The sequence below is a fragment of the Spea bombifrons genome, chromosome 6, assembly GCF_027358695.1.
Source record: "Spea bombifrons isolate aSpeBom1 chromosome 6, aSpeBom1.2.pri, whole genome shotgun sequence".
Classification (NCBI taxonomy): Eukaryota; Metazoa; Chordata; class Amphibia; order Anura; family Pelobatidae; genus Spea; species Spea bombifrons.
In genome coordinates, this window is record NC_071092.1 from 3,218,970 (window position 1) to 3,238,517 (window position 19,548).

A 19,548-nucleotide genomic window follows, 5' to 3' on the forward strand; every position below is an offset into this window, starting at 1 on the left:
ATTAGAATCACAGGACTTAGTGTATGTACAAAAATATGCAAGTCTCCTTCCCTCCTCTACAGCAAATTATTGCTTTATCTGAGGAACAGACTAGTTTGTTGTTAAGTGCCTCCCATATGCCGGTAATGGCACCCTAAATGTGTCACAAGTAGCAGCGTCGGAACCATAGAAATTGTATCCTTGGGTTCCTTGCCCTGGGCAACTTCAATCTCTCTATACATAAACACGTGGATCCATGGTGTTAGCACACCTTGTGTGGAGATGGCTTTAGAGTTACTGTGCCATTGGCATGGACGGTGTCCCAGTGGGATCATTTTTGAGAGGCAAAGTGGACATTATTTCCCCTTTAAGTCAGTCAAATTAAATGTTTCATTTCACCTACAAATCAAGCAAAAAAGACTCAATATCTTTTGGATCGTTTATCAATAGACAATCCCGGTGGCTCATGAAGATACTCCCCCCCCCCAAATAAAGTGTTATCTCATACAGTAAAGAGGGCTAATATTGTACCAGCTTCACGCCAAAACAAAATACCTCTCGCCTAGTCAGGCAGCAACAGTGAAACATGGATTCTTTACGCCTAGTAAGAAGAATTCCGCAGTGTCTACGCCGTGGGAGAAGCACAACTTAGGATCCAGAACACAAATATTTAGGATTTCAATTACGGAACGGAAACCAACCGATGCCACATACTGAGGTAAAAAAAAAACAACTTTATTCTGTTCTAAACAGAAAAGCATCCCAGACAACAATCCAACTTGTTATTGGGTGTCGATGTTGACCCACTCAGCCAATAGGAACGAGTCGCCAGAAACACATAAGAAATCTTATAGGTCATAATGTTACATCGCGCAGAAGTTAGTAAAGCGAAGGTTCACTCAAAATATTCTCTAATTTATTCCCTCTTCGGGAATCCCTCTTCCCTCTTTAAGGGGGGAAGCATTTTATACAGAGATGAAGATGAACTCTGATGCTGACAAATTTTATTCCTACAACTTTCTATCGAGATAACAGGTATACCGAGACAACCAAGCTGCCGACTGGAACGGTATTTATTAGTAAATATTAATAAACCTGTAAAAATAACCCCAACAGGAAGTGTGAGCTCTGTACATCCAGCAGCATGGATCCCACTTCCTGTTCTACCTCACGGGGGCCTGATATGTACAGATATGACATAATGACCCCATGATCTGTTATGTGAAGAGGCAAAGGAGGCCTGGCCGCCACTAAACCGCCGTCCTGGCCTCAGCCATGCAAGCTTTGCTCTACTTCACACGTCAACAGACATTTTCCTAATATTTGCCCAAACGTTTAGTGTCTATTTTTACTTTAACCGTTCAAACACCCTATAATGTCTGTCTCATAGCCAAAATTAACCCTGGCAGCGACTGGTTTCTGCATACATACCCCGTATATATATATATTTAGAATGCTTTACTTCCACATACTCTGTTTAGTGATCTCATTCTACGTGTTCTCATTTTACGTATGAGAGTATGTCGTTTCATGAGTTGTTCATGTAAAGGGTTTATTTTTTTTTACATTTTGAATGGACCTTTCCAATTAACGGTTGGCTCACGTCAGTAAAAAAAACCCAACAGTTTTGCAAATGGAATATTGGCCAATCACCTAAGAAGGAAAACTTTAATGTCTTAACAGTATTCGGCGGTAACGTAGGCTATGTATGGTCATTGAATTGGTTTTGCTGCTTATAAAGACTAATTTAATTCCTAAAAAAAATCTGTTTTTTGTGGACTTTATTCATACCCTTCGCTCAACTGAATTTCTAATAACTCTATATTAATAAAAATGCATAAACTATCAATGATACCAGTGTAACTCCTTGACTTATACATCGTGACCCTTACTAGAGATTCCTCACAGATCTATCCAGAATATATATATAAAAAATACCCGATATAATGGCTTTATATTCGTTCAGTAACCTCAAGGAAACAAGTAACACGTGGCGTTAGAGTCTGCTCGTCTTTAATGGTTACCGCTTAGCGTCGAACACTGCAAAGGCAGGGAGTATTTATATAAAATTAAATTACAATGCTGGAAAAATAAATACATTTTATTACAATACATTTTAGACATGGCAGAGATGACTCCATCAATATTGGGTCAATAATATCGATCGACATATCAATTAATATAGTCTGGGATTTGCTGCATATGGATACGATAAATCCAGGTTAAAAACATGCACGGGATACACATATGGCTCCTGAATCTAAGACGAGACCAACCACTGATTAAGGTTTGAGTCTTTACAGCAGGAGAAACGGGTGACTAGACAGGGGCCGAATGGGGCCGATCTGCAGGGAAATTGTAGATTTCTATGATTCTACTAATCTTGCTAATTGTGCACAACCGGATATCGCAGAGCACCAGGATATGACATCATACCTTTGAGCTCGGAATTAGGGAGCTGGTGCAACGAGGCTGCATGGGGGCCACAAAGGAGCCCCATTATTATTAAAGAAGGTCCTGATAACTAAAGATGTTGGATGGTTATTATTCACAAAACACCTTTTCGTTTTGTATCTTTTATGTAAGATTAGTATAAAAATTCCCATCGCATTTTGATCGTATGTAACCTTTATTATTTACCGCACATTCATTAAGAGACTCTACAGACTAATAAAACATGACTAAAAATGTCACTAACATAGTAATTATATGAAATATCTAGATAAATATTTCATAAATTAATACTGATGCATTTACAACAACGGTTCATTCTTTAAGGAGGGGAGAGAGAGAGAGAGTCGCTCCCTTTTATCAATTCAATTCTCATTGTTTTTTTAAACTTTTACAGTATTTTCATACAGGGAAAAAAATTTGAAAAAAGGGGCGACATCAGCGACGTGATCGAAAACCCAAAAGCGAAATGCAACGGGAAATGTTATATATATATATATATATATATATATATATATATGGCAAAACATGTCAGATGATTCCTAATTGCTATTTTCTACTCTTGGAAAAAAAATCTAGAGATTTAATCAGCTACAGTTTTTAGAATTTTCAGAAAAAAAAAGATTTTTGGAGATGGGGTTGTGTACAAATCTTGTAGTTTTATGAAAAACTGATTCCTCAATTTAAACTTTGTATCCAAGTCTAAGCTTTGCCCATACGCTAGAAAAAGAAATCTTAGAATTGGCCTCTGGATACTTATTTTGGTTAATTAGTTGAGTAATTTTCTTTTTAAGACATATTTTTTTTTATTTTCTTTTAAGCTTGTCACACTGTACAATAGAGAAAAAGCTATGTTAAAAGCACCAACAAACAATTTATAAAGTGATCTCCTTCACAATTATATACATAAACCATTCTAAATCGTGATAATGTTGCGCTTAATTCTATAAGGTCGATCCCCTAATTGAGATATATATCAAGTTATACAGATTTTAAAAGGCGTCCGAAGTTGGTGTTTCCGTAAACTTTCAAGCATACGCAACGCAACAACATTTCTAGCGTTTCCCCCAAATATCATGCATTGACTAGCGAGTTCACATATTCTAATCACATATTCAATGATGAAAAATGCACCTTGTATTAAATATATATAAAAAACAGTCCCTGTTGTGCTATAGCACCACGCTAATCAAAATATGTACAATAAGACTGAGGTACAATCAGGACATTCAAATGGTTTCAGGATGTGATTGGAAGCATTTGCAATATCATTTTTTAAAACCATGTTTAAACAGGAATCCAAATATATTACAGATAACTTTATATACGTATAAAGTGCTTCAAAACCAGATTATATATATATTTATATCTCAAGCTCTGTGCGTCTGAAATATACAAAATTAGGTTTGGCACCAAGTTACGACATTTACAGGACATTTACGGAAATTATGTACAATCCCAAAGTTTATTTAAGACCTGGTTGTATTTCACTGTAAAAAAAAACAAAAAAAAACACTTTTGAGTGAATGAATGAGGTTAACTTAGCACCGATAGGAAACTGCTAAAAAAAATGTATACAGTTGAAAAAAATTCCAAAATAAACACAAATATTTAATGTAAAGCGGTCATGATTGATGATCAAGATATTTTCTCCTTACTGACCCTTGAAAGTCTAAGTTTGTGTTTTTGTAACATATAATAAATTATACGTCATACAAAAAGCTTAAATATTTTGTAACGAGGGTTCAAATGAACTTGGTTGCTAACTGGTAACTAGGCGTTCTAATTTTCTTGCGCTGTAGAACCCATTGTATCTCATTGAGGTACCAATATTTGTCTGTAATGTTTTTGAAAAGAAGTATTTAACCCCAAAAAATCAGCAGCTGTAGTCAAATAACTCATGGTAAGATCCACTAATGAAACCAATGTCCTGAACAAAATAAAATAAATATAAAATCTTTTTAGCATGTTTTTTCCCCCCAATTATCTTCGGTCATATATCTGCTATAAACTGATCATTGTGGTTAAACCATCACTATATGGTTAAAAAAACCCAAAATAAATAAATTAAAGGCTTTTTAAGACCTTGACCCGACCAATTAATAATGGGAAATTTTTCTATCAAGTATCAAGTGTAGAAATATTTATGGCCGTACCGCGCTCCATGGACCAGAATTCCACCCGGAATCTAGAGGGCAGCTATGTATGTTGCATTGTTCTCGGTCTGGGGGTTTCTCGAGGACCTCACAGCTTAGATCATTAAATCTTTCACCATTAGGCCTCTGACACACAACGAGTCTAGTCCTTGTTCCCGTTCCACATTTTTTAGAACACTAGAAGAAGAGGAGAATAAAAAATCATGTAACCATACGGCGATCGGATATGCAACGCTGATGACTATTTGGTAACCGTGTTGTGTAGGAAAATAAATTTGGATAATTGCTGGATTATTAGCTAAGTTAATAACTTGATGAGTTATCGCAAGAGTGCTCCTCGTTGTAATAAACTAAAAGGATCAAAACCACGCTCACCTCTCCCCACTGGCCGTAGACCCATTGAGGGCATGGTCCAGATTCACAGGACTGCAGTTCCACCGGTTTACTTCTTTCTTCGCAGTTACTTGAAGGATAGCCATTGTGATCCTGGCACACAACAACACGCCGCTGGAATCCCCCTGCGCACGTGCTAGAACACTGAAAAAAAAGGGGCATTCATCTATTATTAAATACAATTTCTTAAATTGATATCAATAGAACGATGGACCTTAATGAACCTTCTTTGTCCCACAGTATGGCTGCAAAGTAAGCAGGCCTTTGTTACCCAGTTAGTGTTAATGTCTGGCTCGCCAATATATTAATCTTAAACAGTCTATCATGGATAGAAAAAAAAGTATTATTATGGATCAATGTCTATTCTAATCCAAGTTATTAATAATTATAAGTACTTACCGCTCCCCAGGGTCCAGATCTCCACTGGTTACCGCTGTGTGAAGGACCGTTATTTCTGTTCAGAATGACTGGAGATTGATTTGATCTTACTCTGGGGTCCAGGTTTGGAAAAGGATGAACGGCTTTGCCAAAATCATGGTTTATATAATGACACGGGGACATGGAGCATTCCTGGTCAGTCGCAGGAATGTCATCTGGGTCACATTCGCTTCGGTCAACTGCCTGACCATGGAAATCGACACAGGTGACTTGTCTCATCGCTTTGCCTTGTCCACAAGTTACTGAACACTAAGGGGAACAATAAAAAACACATTATTGCGTTATATCTCTCACACATGGATCGCTTTCATAATGAAATTATTTAAATGGATAAATCAGCTGCGCACTTACAGAACTCCACTCAAGAGCTTTCCACTGGCCGCAGGGTCTCACGGAGCACATTTCGGTGGCTGATGGCTTAGGAAGATGAGAACAGGCGGCCTCATCAGCCACTGAGCCCTGGTCGTCTCGACAGCTCACATATCTCATCCTGGTCCCTTTACCACAAGTCGCGGAACACTGGAAAACATTGAGAAGATTATGATGATGGAGACGGTGCGAAGGTTCCCAAGGTAACTTTGGACGATAGCTTTGGAACACAGAATATAAGCCAAGACCTAAATGTTCTCTCTAATGTTTCAAACAAAGACTTTGCAGCACTCATGCAGGAACTCTCCCAACGCATTTCTCGGACAGCTATGCCCCCCATGCCGCCATCATAGACACCGAAACGGGTGCCAAGAAAGGGTTGTTTTCCAATGCTGGTGAACTTCAAACACAAAATCTTGGAAAAGATATAAAATGAAGGTATTGTGACCCTGAAGACCCCCTACGGTTGTATAGTTGTGTCGTTGATATTGTTTCATCATCAATATCAATATAGAGCAAACCACATTCAGAAGCTTAGAAATGTCCGTGATACGGAACGGTTAAAATAAAATAACTCGGAATCTTTATTTCACAAAATCAACTATTCCCTAAACGTGAATCAACTAGAAATAGAGTCTTTGGGGGTAGTCAGATTGATGAACTCAAAGTTCTAAGTTCTAAAAAAAAGCATTAACTAAATGGAAACGTTAGAGTGAATGGCGAAGGTTTGACTTACAGGTGTCCACGATCCAAATCTCCACTGGGTCCTGCTGTGCACAATTTGTTTTGTTTCGATAACGCCCGGGCACTGAGTTATTTCACAGTCCTGTCAAAAGCAGTTTGGTTTGTTAAGCAGTTTCCTTTCCATAATTAATGACTTTTTGAACTTGTTGCTAAGAAGCACCACTGAGTCTGCTCGAGCTCTATCGCTTTCCGACCTTTTTTTCCTTTGAAGATGAGAAAGGGTATTTTTCACTGAAATCTAGAGAGCTATTTGTCGAAAAAAAGGTTTTTTTTTGGACCTACAAATCTCACAATTCAATAACGGACGGAGGATATTAAATTCCCCGATTAATTACTCAGGACTCATAATTATAATAAGGGTTACAGTTTACTAACATCAATTATTGTTAACAAAATGTAATCTATATGATCACTGACATACTTAAAAATATTAGATTAGGTTAAAGGAGAGAATGGGACTGTAGGATATTGAAGAACGGGGTTAAAACCTGGGACTGTTCTGGAATACAGTGGTAAATGGCAGGTGTACAACACCTTTAGGGTTAAATTTAGCAGGAAAAGAGAATAGGGAAAGAAACATAAGAAAGGACACTTGCCTGAGTGTCCGTAGGTCGGGTCGCTGCATTACATTCACTGTCCTCAACCACCGCCCGATAAGCTCCGACGACACATCTCACAGCCCGCATTTGGTAACCCGATCCACACGGCGCGGTACACTAAAAGCGGGAACATTGGGAGAAACATTTGGGATCAGCGACACGAAGATGGAAAATATTTCTTTTCAGTTCAGGTATAAAAATATATTTCTTTCTACAGCGAAAATCTGGGTCAATGCGCTAACCAACTGGAAGGGACGGAACATGCTTCATTTATTGCGTTCCAGCAAGGAGATAAAAATACTTAAATTAAGGCTTCGAGAAATATTTTTTTGAATTATATTTACAAGCAAAAATAATAAAAATGAAAACAGTTTAATCTCAATTAACCAACCTTATGGCGCTTAACTTGATAAACCAACCACCCAATTCAAGGGGTGCGTTGGTTGATTCTCTAATACTTGAATATATCTGTGACCCCCCCAAAGACCCTGGTTTTGACTGCAGACCACAAGACGTCTGGAGCCATGACTTATACTATGGACAGAAAGTCATGGAATATTTTTCTGCCAAACATTCCATACCGTTCCTATTTGTTCCCCTTGAAGCCATGAAGGCTCTGAGATTCGTGCTAATCCAGTGTTCCCACTGGAGACCAAATAACGAAAAATTAGAAGAAGAAGAAGAAAAAGCATTGTGACATGGACTGTGATCGAGCCGCTGCTTACCTGCCCCCATGTCCCAATTTCCCATGATGCACAGTCTTGCTGCTGACATGTCTGAACGGATACAGGCTTGGTCTCCGCATCACAGAACCTGTCGCTTAATCGTTCCTCTCCAAACTGGCACCAAGTTTGACGATGTTTGTGTCCCTTTCCACAAGTCACAAGGCACTGGAACAGTAAATAAAGTGCTTAAGAATACCAAAAACTACATGGAAACTGTAGAGGGTGAGTATACTAATATACTGATATACTATATATACTATTATTATATTATATACTATATACATATATATACATATATATAATATACTAATATACTAATATACCGATATGCTAGTATACTATATATACTATTATTATATTATATACTACATATACATATATATATAATATACTAATATACCGATATGCTAGTATACTATATATACTATTATTATATTATATACTATATACATATATATATATACATATATATAATATACTAATATACTGATATACTGATAGACTGATCAGGAGTTCTTTAAAGAAGAAATATCACTTATTAAACATGAACGTTAATGCACAGAGCACAGTAACTGTATGTTGGGTTACTGTTACATATCAAATACATATCAACATATATGGACTAGAGGATATTAATATATAGCAGAATAAATGTTATGAACAATACATGTAACGGACTAGAAATATGGTTCCTTGATTATCAAACCACTGCAGCCAATTGACAGTTGATTCTCCACCATGTTTATTTCTTATTGGCTACATTGTGAGTCATCCAACGTTTATACTTACATCTGACCAATCACCAGTCTTCCACTGCGGACACAGGAAGTCGCTGCATCGCTGCTCTGTTAGTTTTTCTTGCTGGCTACATTTGCTGTCATCCAAAACATCATTTAGTGAGTTGACGCACATGGCTCTTCGTCTTCTGGTGCCGGTGCCACAGCTTTTAGAACACTAAGATCAACAAACAAAACAAGAATGATCTTACAAAGCAAAGTCTGACTCCTTCTAGGGATACTAATCTTTCACATTAACTCTTACACCTTCCAAGACAGAGAACATAAATGGGTTTAACCCTACTTATTGTTATCAATTTGCACTTAGGCACAGTGGGAATAATAGTCGTACGCCATAGACTTATTGCATTTACATTGTAAAATTACATCATAACTGTTAAATTGTTGATTAGAATCCGAGGGTTTTCTTCTACATAAATGACATGTTAAATACTAACTTCTGACCAGGTGGAGTAACGCCAGCCTCCCGTGTTACAGTCTCCCATACACTTTTCTTTATTGCTCAGCTTTGTCAGAGCGCTACAGAATCTGTCTTCAACCTTTTCCGCCTTTCCTTCTGACCGTATGAACTTGGCGCAGTAGATATCGAGGGTACGGTACCCAATCCCACATTGGGCTGTACATTCGCTCTTTCTGGCGATGTGCCACCTACACGATAAAAAAAAAAAAGTCATGTTAGTCCACTGGCAGATTTTGGCACCGTTATTATTACTCAATCTAGGTTAAAGATATGAACAAGAAGTAAAAAATCTAAAGGAATACCTTAGTTCGCAGTCAGTGTTACATGGCTCTGTTATTGGTTCAGGTGGAGGAATTCGATCACATCTTTGGTCCGAGACAACTAGTTGGTCTGAATCCCGAGTGCAGAGAGGTTTCTTCTTTTTTTCACCTAGAAAAATGATAATTTTTAAATAAAATCAAACATTCAGCGGGTTTTGAGAAGGTGATGCGTATGCATGTGAATCAGCGGAATGTTGAGTTGGGTTAAGTCGCCAGGAAGATGTTCTCTGGGTTTTGTATCTCGGTCATCTATACAAAGAGGTTCCGTCAACTGCAAACTGCTACGTTGGTACAAAATCTTCAGGTTTAGCACGTACAGCCTGTGTCTTTTAATTATCCCAATATGGAAGTTCTTTGCGGTAATGACAAAGCCTTCTCGGGGGCGATGGAACAGATGAAGAAGGTTGTTATTGAGTATGTGATTTGATGGGGGATGATACGTAAAAACGCAACTTTGTGGGTCTTTTAGAATGGAAATCATACAAAATTAGTTTGGAAATAATGCACTATTTTTGATGATTTGAGGTCCCTGTAGGTTCCTACCTTGGCAAAGTTTATTGCACGCCTGCCAAGGTCCATATGGGTTCCAGTAGAATTGCTGAGGTTTATCTTCGATAGGAATATTAAAAGTATATCTCACATCAGGGTTGTATAAATTACCAACCGATAAAACCTGGAGGAGAACAATTGTCAGAAGGTCTTTGGTTTTCATCAAGCAATGGACATTGAAAGTGTTTATTACGTGGTATCCCCATTACCTGAAGTACAATTTCTTGTTCAAGCCGAACGGTACAATTAATTCTTTCGATAGTATGGGACGACCCGCTGTACTCAATGACTGCATTTCCAAGTTTGACTTCCCTTTTAAACATGTTGACCACAAAGTCTCCATTCAGTAGAAATTCCCCGCGACTGTTAGACAAGGCTGCAGGAACACAAAAAGAAGGAGATCTTAGATCAGAAGGTCTGATTTAATTGGCTTCTTTGACATACGATACACATGGCTTTGTACATTCTCCAATTAGAACTTCTTATTGTCATATTACATCTGTATGCATAAAATTCTCACCAAACAACCTTGAACATGTTCTTCATTGGCCACTGGAGGTGTTGGATGTGTTTTAAACGTTTAGAAGGGCCACACAAGAGAACAAACATTCTACTGGCACAAAAAGACTAACACTCACTAAATGTTATTCCAAGAGATATACGGTGAGGAGTAACTCAAGTAAGTTCTTAAGGAAAAAAGTTTCACTTCTGAAAAAGTTTGGCGAGTATCAGAAATGTTGTGTTGTATTAAAAAGACCATTGAGACAAGCCTTTGGTTGCAGAAATACATTTTTCAGATCGATTACGTCTATGCTATTCTGGAACAGTGTTTGAAGAGAAACGCTTCTGTGCATCGAGAAGCCATGGGTCTTAAAGCGGATCTGAAAGATATATGGCTGTAAGCATAACCTCATCAGTAAGTCATGGAGGTTAGAACGTTGGAGAGCAAGGTGAAAGATTTAATTTTATTTACTTTCAAACAGGTTGTAACAATGTTACCATTCTAGCTATAAAACAAGCATTTCCTGAGACGGATTCTGTTGGAGGTGAACGAAATGACACCCCAACTAAGCAAAAATAAGAATACAAATTCTAATACATCAATTGTATCTCGCTTATAAGTCTCGACATTAATATCAAGTTTAGAGACCTCCAAAAATGGGTGGAAAAGTAGCACTTTTTGCCTCAGGGCAGTTTTTGGGGAAAACAATGTTCCTGTTTCCTCACACCGAATATGTGTGAACATCATGACTTTTAATTATTTTTTATTATTATTATTTTTTGTATTATTCTGTATAACGGTAAACAAAAAATGGGAAAAACATTGTTTCCAAAAGTATTTTTGTAACAGCATCCATTGAATATTTACAAGACGCCATTACGGAATGACGCATGAATTCTTTTTTTTCCCTTCTTTTCAACCCAAATCTTGTACCATCCGCAGCACATTTTATTATCCAGCCCAAAAATTCTTTGTAAGTGAACGGTTTCCTGAAACAGCAGTCTGCTGCACAACTTCGCACTAATGCGATTAGTGACCTAATTTCCAGAGTTTCTTTCCTCGCCATTTCACCCATCACAAAGTTAGGTTACTTTAAAGCCGTCGGCTGCAGAATCTCTCGCAGCTTGCCGGGAATGGGGGGGGGGAGGAAGGGGGGGGCATTGTTCGGGAACAAACAGACACGGCCACTTTAAAGTTTAACAAATCTAAGTTTAGAAAGCAAAGCTTTAATTGCCATTACCACTTAGCAATGTAATGCTAACAAAGATGGGAACCTGATTACTCGCACTGTAAACAGTAACTTAAAAAGGTCTTGTATTCTCCTAAAATTGGGTTGGAAAAGGGCAATAAACAATTTAATTTGAGAACCCAGGTGTTTATGAGATCAGAGACACAAGCCTCGGTATTACACGTTCATTCCCTTAGTGTTACCTAACATTTACTTGCATAGCGCCAGCGGCTTCCATAGCGCTGTACAATAGGGGACAAAGACCATTTAAAACTGACAATAACTTTAAAGAAGGACAAGAGGGCCCTGCTCCTGTGAGCTTACAATCTAGTTTCTGTCCCACACCAATGAGACAATATAATAGACTACAGTCATGAGAAATTGAGGAGGAATCAGGGATTATAAAAAATTCTATAAATTAGATTTATTTTTATACGAATTGTGATTACTATATTTTAAATAATTTTAAATAAATATATTTTTTATTATTTTTTTTTCTCAAAAATAATGTCTAATATATTATTGTGCTACTTACTGTAATTGGTGGACAAAAAAGGGTCTTTAAATGTTACTTTTCTTTCACTGTTTCAAACTCACAAAACGCGACAAAAGCACAAAATTCCTAATTATTAGGTTGTTAGCAATGCATATAAATATTTATATTTTCCTTAACAGGGAATGTCTCCATGGCAAACATTGTGCTTGTGTTTGAGGGACATTGAGATTTTCCCAACGTTCCTTTGTAGTGTTATCTCCGGTAGGTAAACGTTTACACTTAAAACACGACGGCAATGTTACATTGTCAAATAACCGCTACAAGGTTCACACACAACATTCACACTCCGCGGACTGTGACGTATAGAGAGCAAGGACAAGTCCTTATCTTTCTCATTGTTCTGCCGAGAACCTAGTTCCAGGTTTCGAAGAAGTTCATTTAAAAGGTCCTAATTAAATTAAAATGGAAAAAATCAGTTTTCAAAAATTGTATAAAAATATTGGGTTAAAATCCAAATTGAATGACAGTACTAAGGTTTTTATTGTACAAAACTATAGATTTTTTAGGTATATTTCTCCACTTTCAGTTGATTACATGATTAGTAGGACACAATCATCTGCTCACACCCCGGGCCATCCAGGTAAAACATTATCCTATATATTTAGCAAACTTACAGAAATTATGCACTTTCCATTTGCTAGTTATGCCATTTTTTTAAAGATTTTTTAAAGAATTTACAGCAGGAATAACTTGGTTAGCACCAGCATCCAGAATCCAGGAAGGGTTTGTGTGGAACGTCGTCTATTAGCAATTGATCTACCTTGGTTGTTGTCTATTAGCAATTGATATACCTTTTTTTTGGGGGGGGTTAATTAGTTGAAAGATACTATACATTGTTTACATTGTTACATTGAAATACAACATGAATGGAGCTTATAAGGTAGATGGTTACAACATAAGAACATAAGGGGAGTTTCCCCAGTTATCCACTGTTTACGGCTCCATCTCTGGAGCGAAAAGTGCAACCAGAGCATTTAAGTTCAAGTTGAGTCCAATACCCAAAAGATCCGAAGAAGAAACATTGTCCCGCTGTTTATGCACAAGCAATTGATATACCTTTTAACCACAGAGCCTTCAGCTGTTAAAGAAGGTCAGAAGTATGGCCCCTCAAAACAGGGCCCACAGCCAACGCGGGTAAAGGTCCTTCCTGGACCTTCTAGCCATTATAGTTACTAGTTTGTGATTAGTATTTCACTTAAAATGTTATAATCGTAATAAGAGTTGATCCTTAGTTCAAAATTCCATACAATAGAATCTCGTCTTAGAGTGATCAGTAAGTTAACCCATTGTCTGCCATTAGGGTGTGCAGATCCCCCACATAAGCCATGCCTTGGCGTTTACCCAGGCACTGAGGTGGGCAAACATCAGAAACGCCACGCGTCTCAATGCCAAAAGTACAAATGCAAGATCAAAAAAAGAAAAGGCCTTGTAATAACCACTTGAACATGTTTCGATCAGCGCGCGTAATGGTACGGCTGGAACGTTCAATAGGAAAATGTGGGTGTATACAGCAAAACATAAACAATACTGACGACAGCGAAGATGAATCAACCTTCACTCCCGACAAGGAGAATAAACAAGCGGAAAAAAAACGGTACAGATCTGAGAGCTGAGAATTGCTTTAAAGAACATCCGAGACAAAAGAAAAAGGAGCAGATAGATAAACAGATACCAAGCTAGAACCTAGCAAAGGAAGAGACATAATCACAATAATAACAGAATAACGATAATGCAGAGGCATTTGTGAACGTGTCCTGGGCTTTTCCCGTTACAACTCTCAGATACAACTCTCAGATTCAGGAGCCGTATGTCGCTCCCATGCATGTTTAGATCCCCTCACTGTATTACCCTCTACCACTTCTGCTGGGAGGCTGCTCCACTTATCTACCACCCTCTCGGTGAAGTAAAACTTCCTTACATCTCCTAAACCTCTGACCCTCTAGTTTTAGATTATGGCGTCTTGTTCTAACATTTCTCCTCCTTTGAAATAAACTCCCCTCCTGAACCCCTCTCCAGAACATTTCTAGAGATCAAATCTCCGGTCCGGCTGTAAATAATGCTCATCAGTGAGAACCCCCTCCCCCCAGGTGTAATGCCCCTCACTATATCACCCTGCCTTTCCCCGCAGGGTCTTTTTATCAGACACTTCCAGGAGGAACTGGAAATAACTCATACACAACATCAGTAGTGATTTCCCATCAGGCTATGTTCTTCTTTATCGCAATGACACAAACCCTGAGTGTCGTGTGTGTGGCAGTCGCCCACCACGGTATTCTGGAGATGAGTTACCACTTAAGCGCTGCGCATAATCTTCCTCTACAGACTTTACTCCCGGAATTCAGACTGACAATGTCTTGACGAAAAGAGATCATCTCGGCTTTTGGACAGATCCCAGACCCACATCATTTACAATAACAATTTAGATTTCAGAGCTGTGCCAATGGCTTCACGAGTCTCCAGAGCGTTACAGATTGAAGGCACGGTAACGGGGGAAATATTTTTGGTAATGGAATATTCATAAACCAAAGTAAAATCCTTTATATATATATATATATATATATATATATATATATATATATATATATAGCAGTGAACTGTTTACAGAGGCGGGGGTATATCTTATATTAAATTAACCAACTCATTTCTAGAGCTGAGCGTAACACTTGTTTTGCTCCTGCAAAGATTAGCTATTTCCAGATATATCAATAGAAAACATCTAGTGTCCCAGTTTCACAGATAACAGTCCTAACATTTGATGTTCCTGCTTTGAAAATGCTGAGGCTTGAATAAAATATTAATTGGAAAATTAAAACAATGGCAGCTACCAATAAAAAAAATATATTAACAATCCCCGCCCCTGAGGAACTCTTTGGGGCCCTCTTCTGATTAAATAATTTGTAGAGGGATGGCCACCATAGGCAGGTCATAAGGCCCTAATAAAAGACTAAAAATCAGACAGAGAAAGATGGAAAATGGAAATAAAAGGAATGGAAATCGAAAAATATTTTTCTTAAAAGAGGAATTTATATTAAATTAAATCATCAGCTTTTACTCTTTATGTAAAAACACAGATTAATAGCTCTGAAAACATATGAGACAGAAGAAAGTAATATTTATATATATAATCAGAAGATGGGAAAGCTTGCCAAGCATACGTTACAGAATGTACTTATTGTTACTCTGCGAGAGACAAACAGAATCCATTCTCACCAAGGTAGTTATCATCCTCTGGCTTCCCTGAGTAGCTGTGTTGACGCACGTCAATGTTAGTCGCCCCGGCTGGAATGCGGACCACGGTATTGTAGCCTGAAAAAAGACGGTACAAAGTAACAAACCTAATAACATTGTTGCAGTCGAATTAAGGGAGTAACACAAAGTTCCAAATCTTCTTCTGTTCCATCCAGAAAAATTCAAAACCTCATAATACTGGGTTTATTGGAAACTATTAAGGGTTAACACATAATAACAAACCTTGTAATTGGCTAGTGATTAAGGATAAATTGTAACTCTTAATTCTGGTTCATTCCATTGGTTGGATATAACCTTAACTTGCATACCCTATTATAATGGTTTGGTCCACTAAGAATGTAACAAGTACAAACCTCATCATATTGGTTCAGTCCATTAAAGGGGGCAGTGGGGATTTAAATCTGTGCTCGGTCATGTGACCATCTGCTCCTTACCATAATGCACTAAGTTAAAAGTCCCGGCGATAGTTTTGCAAGACGAATTGTCTCCACCGCAAACGCCGCATTTATCTCTTCTGGCTTTCGAGTTGAGGACATGGTCACAACCAGCTTGCTTTAAAAAAATAAAGGAAAGAAAAATCCATATATATGAGTATAGAAGAGACCCAACGCTGCTTGTCTCAATTTCCCATCATTAAACATAAATGGCAGTCTAATAACTAATAATCAATAAACTATATTATTAAACGAGCTGAGAAAACAAAATATTGGAATTAATTAAATCTCCGTTTTTTTTTCCCCCAGAGGCTTTGACTTCAAACACCGGAATGCTCATTCTGCCCTAAAACGACGTATTCTTCACCAGCCTCCACCTGTTTAAACAGCGAGATTAAACAGACGGGGCTGGCAACAACTTCTCAAGTAGGAGGAAAAGATGCCGTTTCAAGGTTGAAAAGAAAAGTAACAATGTATTATTATTTACAGGGCGATTGTCGGTGCCAACGCGGTATTCTTTTTCTCTTTGTTTCTTCTTTACGTCCCCTAACGTTGCCAATTTTCAATATGACCTCGTTGTGCTACAAGACCAGAGGCAATTGGCCTGAACCTGTTGCCCTTAAATAGTTCGTTAGCAGACAATTGTTTAAAACAGAAGGTTATAGAGACAATATGATAACGCAACCAATTAGGATTGAGAACCACGTTCAGAAATGTTCTGTTCTAAACACAAGAGCCAGCTGGAAAATAAATAAAAGTGGTCATATTAACTTTAAAAAAACTTTAAATTGTAGCAAAGCAGATTACATTAATACTCAACTATTAATTAAAGTGCCAGTATTCTTTTTTTCCCCAAACACTTCACTTAGCTGATGCTTTATGGCAATGCTAATGAAGTCTGTTCCTCCATAGACTTCCATTAGTAGGAGAGTCCGACTGGGTGATTGAGACTGAGCCATTCTATTGTTCATCATGTAGAGTAAGATAAGGAGTCGGGGTTGATCGTCTAGTAGACTGGGCTCGGATAATAGAGCGAGAACTCATACAAATGGCTGATTTGCAGCTGTCTGAAAACATTATATTTAAAAAATAAAAAAAAGGAAACTAGTAATTTGAAAATGATGGGAGATTCACTTTTCTCCTTTAATAGCCATGAAAAATATATTTTTTTTCTTAAAGAAAAAATACATGCACCTTTCTGCTTGTCATAAAATACAAGGAGAGTTTTACATAATGGGGGCTGGAGCGTTAAGTCAAATGAACGAAGTTTTAATGTATTTTATCCATGATTATATGTTTCCACAAGCTTTTTTTTTTTTCTTTTTAGCAAAGATCAACACGATTTCGCCATTTGTTCATAGGTCAGAATAAAAATGCCCATATTATGAACCGTGATTGATGGAATGGGTGGCTCGCCCTTCTGGCTGCCGACGTGAACAATAGTTCTTTTGAGGGTGACACAGAACAATAATGCCAACAAAACGAAAGATCATTTACACAAAAGGCACGAAGCTTTGAGCAAATATATGACATTTCTACAATTTTTTCCACTTCCAAGCATTTTGTTCTGCGCGGCTCGTTTATTTGAACTATAAAAAGTACTCGATTCTAAGAAAGGCTTAGAAGAAAAATATAAGATTTATGAATTAAGTCATTTTGTATAAACCTGCATCTCTCTATGTATATTTACTTTCTTAATTTATCCTGTATGCCTTACGTGCTTAATAAAGTCCTTATTTTATTGCATTATAATAGATACCAGAATGCAAGAATACCAGAGGCTTAGTCCTGTATCCAACCAATGATAACAAGAAGTCAACACAATATGGAAGCCACCACAGTAGCAGCACCATAATACATATTAATACATATTCCATGTGTATATTGATGCCATGATTTATTGCTCCATATACATATGGGGTATTTACCCGGCAAAGCCCTTGTACACAGATATCATTGGTGTCTGGTCCACACGACGTTCCGTCAAGCACTCGATCCCTGAGCTGGTAATAGGCCGTGCTTCCCGCTACACGGCAAAATAGCTTGCATCGATCCTTCATTAGAACTGCGGAGAGATAGAAAGAATGTGTCAATTAAAGCTGTTGTTCCATCAGTTCTGCTGAATGTAACATTTTTTTTTACTAAATACGGAAACAAAGAATTTGACGGCAGGTCGGACCCGTCTGGTCGCCTGTTTCTCCTGCTGTAAAGACTCAAACTTTAATAAGTCTTTTGCTCGTCTTAGATTCAGGAGCCATATGGAACAACACACAAACTTTACTTTCAACATTGACAATACAGGTGACCAACCTCACCCTGTGATACTTACTCCCACTATATTTAGGTACCCAACGCACGTTAGGAGGTAGACCATTGATATTAAAATGTTTTCCATCAAACTCTGCGCACTGCTCTTCTCTGAAATCTCTCTTTTGCTTGGCACATGGCTCAGTATTACAGGATTTAAATTTCATCCGACGTCCAACACAGTATTTACCACCATTTTTTGGCCTAGGCAAAAAAAAATAAAAAATCATCAAAAGTTATTTTTCAAACCTAAATATAATTACTACAATATGAAGAGGAGAAAAAAACATTATATTTGCAAACCATTCCATGCGTATCAGATTTCAGAAGCGGAGAATCCAGTTCAACCCTCCCAAGCCCATGAGCTTGGTCCATTCTCAAATCCCAACATTTTATTCTGTTACTTTGTATTGTCCCAGGACATTCTGCATATTTGTATCTAAAGGTTAGCCCAGGGCATCATGGGAAGAGAGGTGACCATTAGTTAACCCAGCAAAGACCAGTTACATGAAGACGTCCTTTTACTGAACTACATGTCTACTCACTCTGGTCTGTTGCATTCTCGGATGGCGGTTTTTATGCCTCCACTGCAGGATCTAGAACAAGCACCAAATGGACTCCAAGACCCCCAAGAACCATCCGTTGTAACAACATCACGCACTTTCGGGATACAGACGCCATGTTTGCAGTGCTGTTGTAAACAAAGTAAAAAAAAAAAAGGCTTTAATCTAGAATAGTTGGAATAATCCAAGAATTCATTGTTTTAATTTTTCCATTGGGTTGCCAATCAGTCATTTTTCACCTAGAATGAACAGGATTCCAATAGCTCAGAAGACACAATGGACGTGTATGGACAATGGAGGAGACAAGACTCCAAGGAAGTCAGACAGGAGCACAAAAGGAGTCTCGATAAATGTAGTGGATGAGACATACAATATCAGTAAGTCAACCTTGAACTTGAACTCTGCAGTCTTGGTCTCACCAGAGTCAAACCAAGGTATTGTTTTGGATCAATGACCCTCAAGGATCCTGCTAACGGATTGAATTCTCATCAACCGAGACCAAGCTTGGACGACAGACTCACAAATGGAAAGCTTGAGAGCTGGTCAAGAACTTTGCCAATGAGTTTTAGAAGTTTAGTACCAGATGCTCTGCTTCAGTGACCCAAGCTGAAGAGCAATTCCAGCAAAAGTGATTAAGATGAAGATTTAAGCTTAAAATTATTCCAAGCTCCAATTTTAAAAAACCTCAAATAAATCTCGAGATTCACAAAACATACATTTTGAAAACCA

The 19,548-nt window shown here is 37.9% G+C and overlaps 1 protein-coding gene across 1 annotated transcript in view; it reads right to left on the minus strand.

The window, feature by feature from the left end:
* ADAMTS9 (ADAM metallopeptidase with thrombospondin type 1 motif 9) overlaps positions 1 to 19,548 on the minus strand; it is a 64,032-nt gene that overhangs the window by 20,812 nt on the left and 23,672 nt on the right. Inside the window, exons 12-28 of the mRNA XM_053469348.1 lie at positions 18,802 to 18,947; positions 18,279 to 18,460; positions 17,878 to 18,014; positions 15,950 to 16,067; positions 15,477 to 15,572; positions 10,190 to 10,356; positions 9,975 to 10,104; positions 9,414 to 9,540; positions 9,089 to 9,299; positions 8,644 to 8,808; positions 7,855 to 8,019; positions 7,127 to 7,246; positions 6,523 to 6,612; positions 5,769 to 5,936; positions 5,379 to 5,666; positions 4,962 to 5,123; positions 4,587 to 4,763 (exon numbers count right to left, since the gene is read on the minus strand). Coding sequence (XP_053325323.1) covers positions 4,587 to 4,763; positions 4,962 to 5,123; positions 5,379 to 5,666; positions 5,769 to 5,936; positions 6,523 to 6,612; positions 7,127 to 7,246; positions 7,855 to 8,019; positions 8,644 to 8,808; positions 9,089 to 9,299; positions 9,414 to 9,540; positions 9,975 to 10,104; positions 10,190 to 10,356; positions 15,477 to 15,572; positions 15,950 to 16,067; positions 17,878 to 18,014; positions 18,279 to 18,460; positions 18,802 to 18,947 — 2,649 coding nt within the window. The remainder of the gene's footprint in view (positions 1 to 4,586; positions 4,764 to 4,961; positions 5,124 to 5,378; positions 5,667 to 5,768; positions 5,937 to 6,522; positions 6,613 to 7,126; positions 7,247 to 7,854; positions 8,020 to 8,643; positions 8,809 to 9,088; positions 9,300 to 9,413; positions 9,541 to 9,974; positions 10,105 to 10,189; positions 10,357 to 15,476; positions 15,573 to 15,949; positions 16,068 to 17,877; positions 18,015 to 18,278; positions 18,461 to 18,801; positions 18,948 to 19,548) is intronic.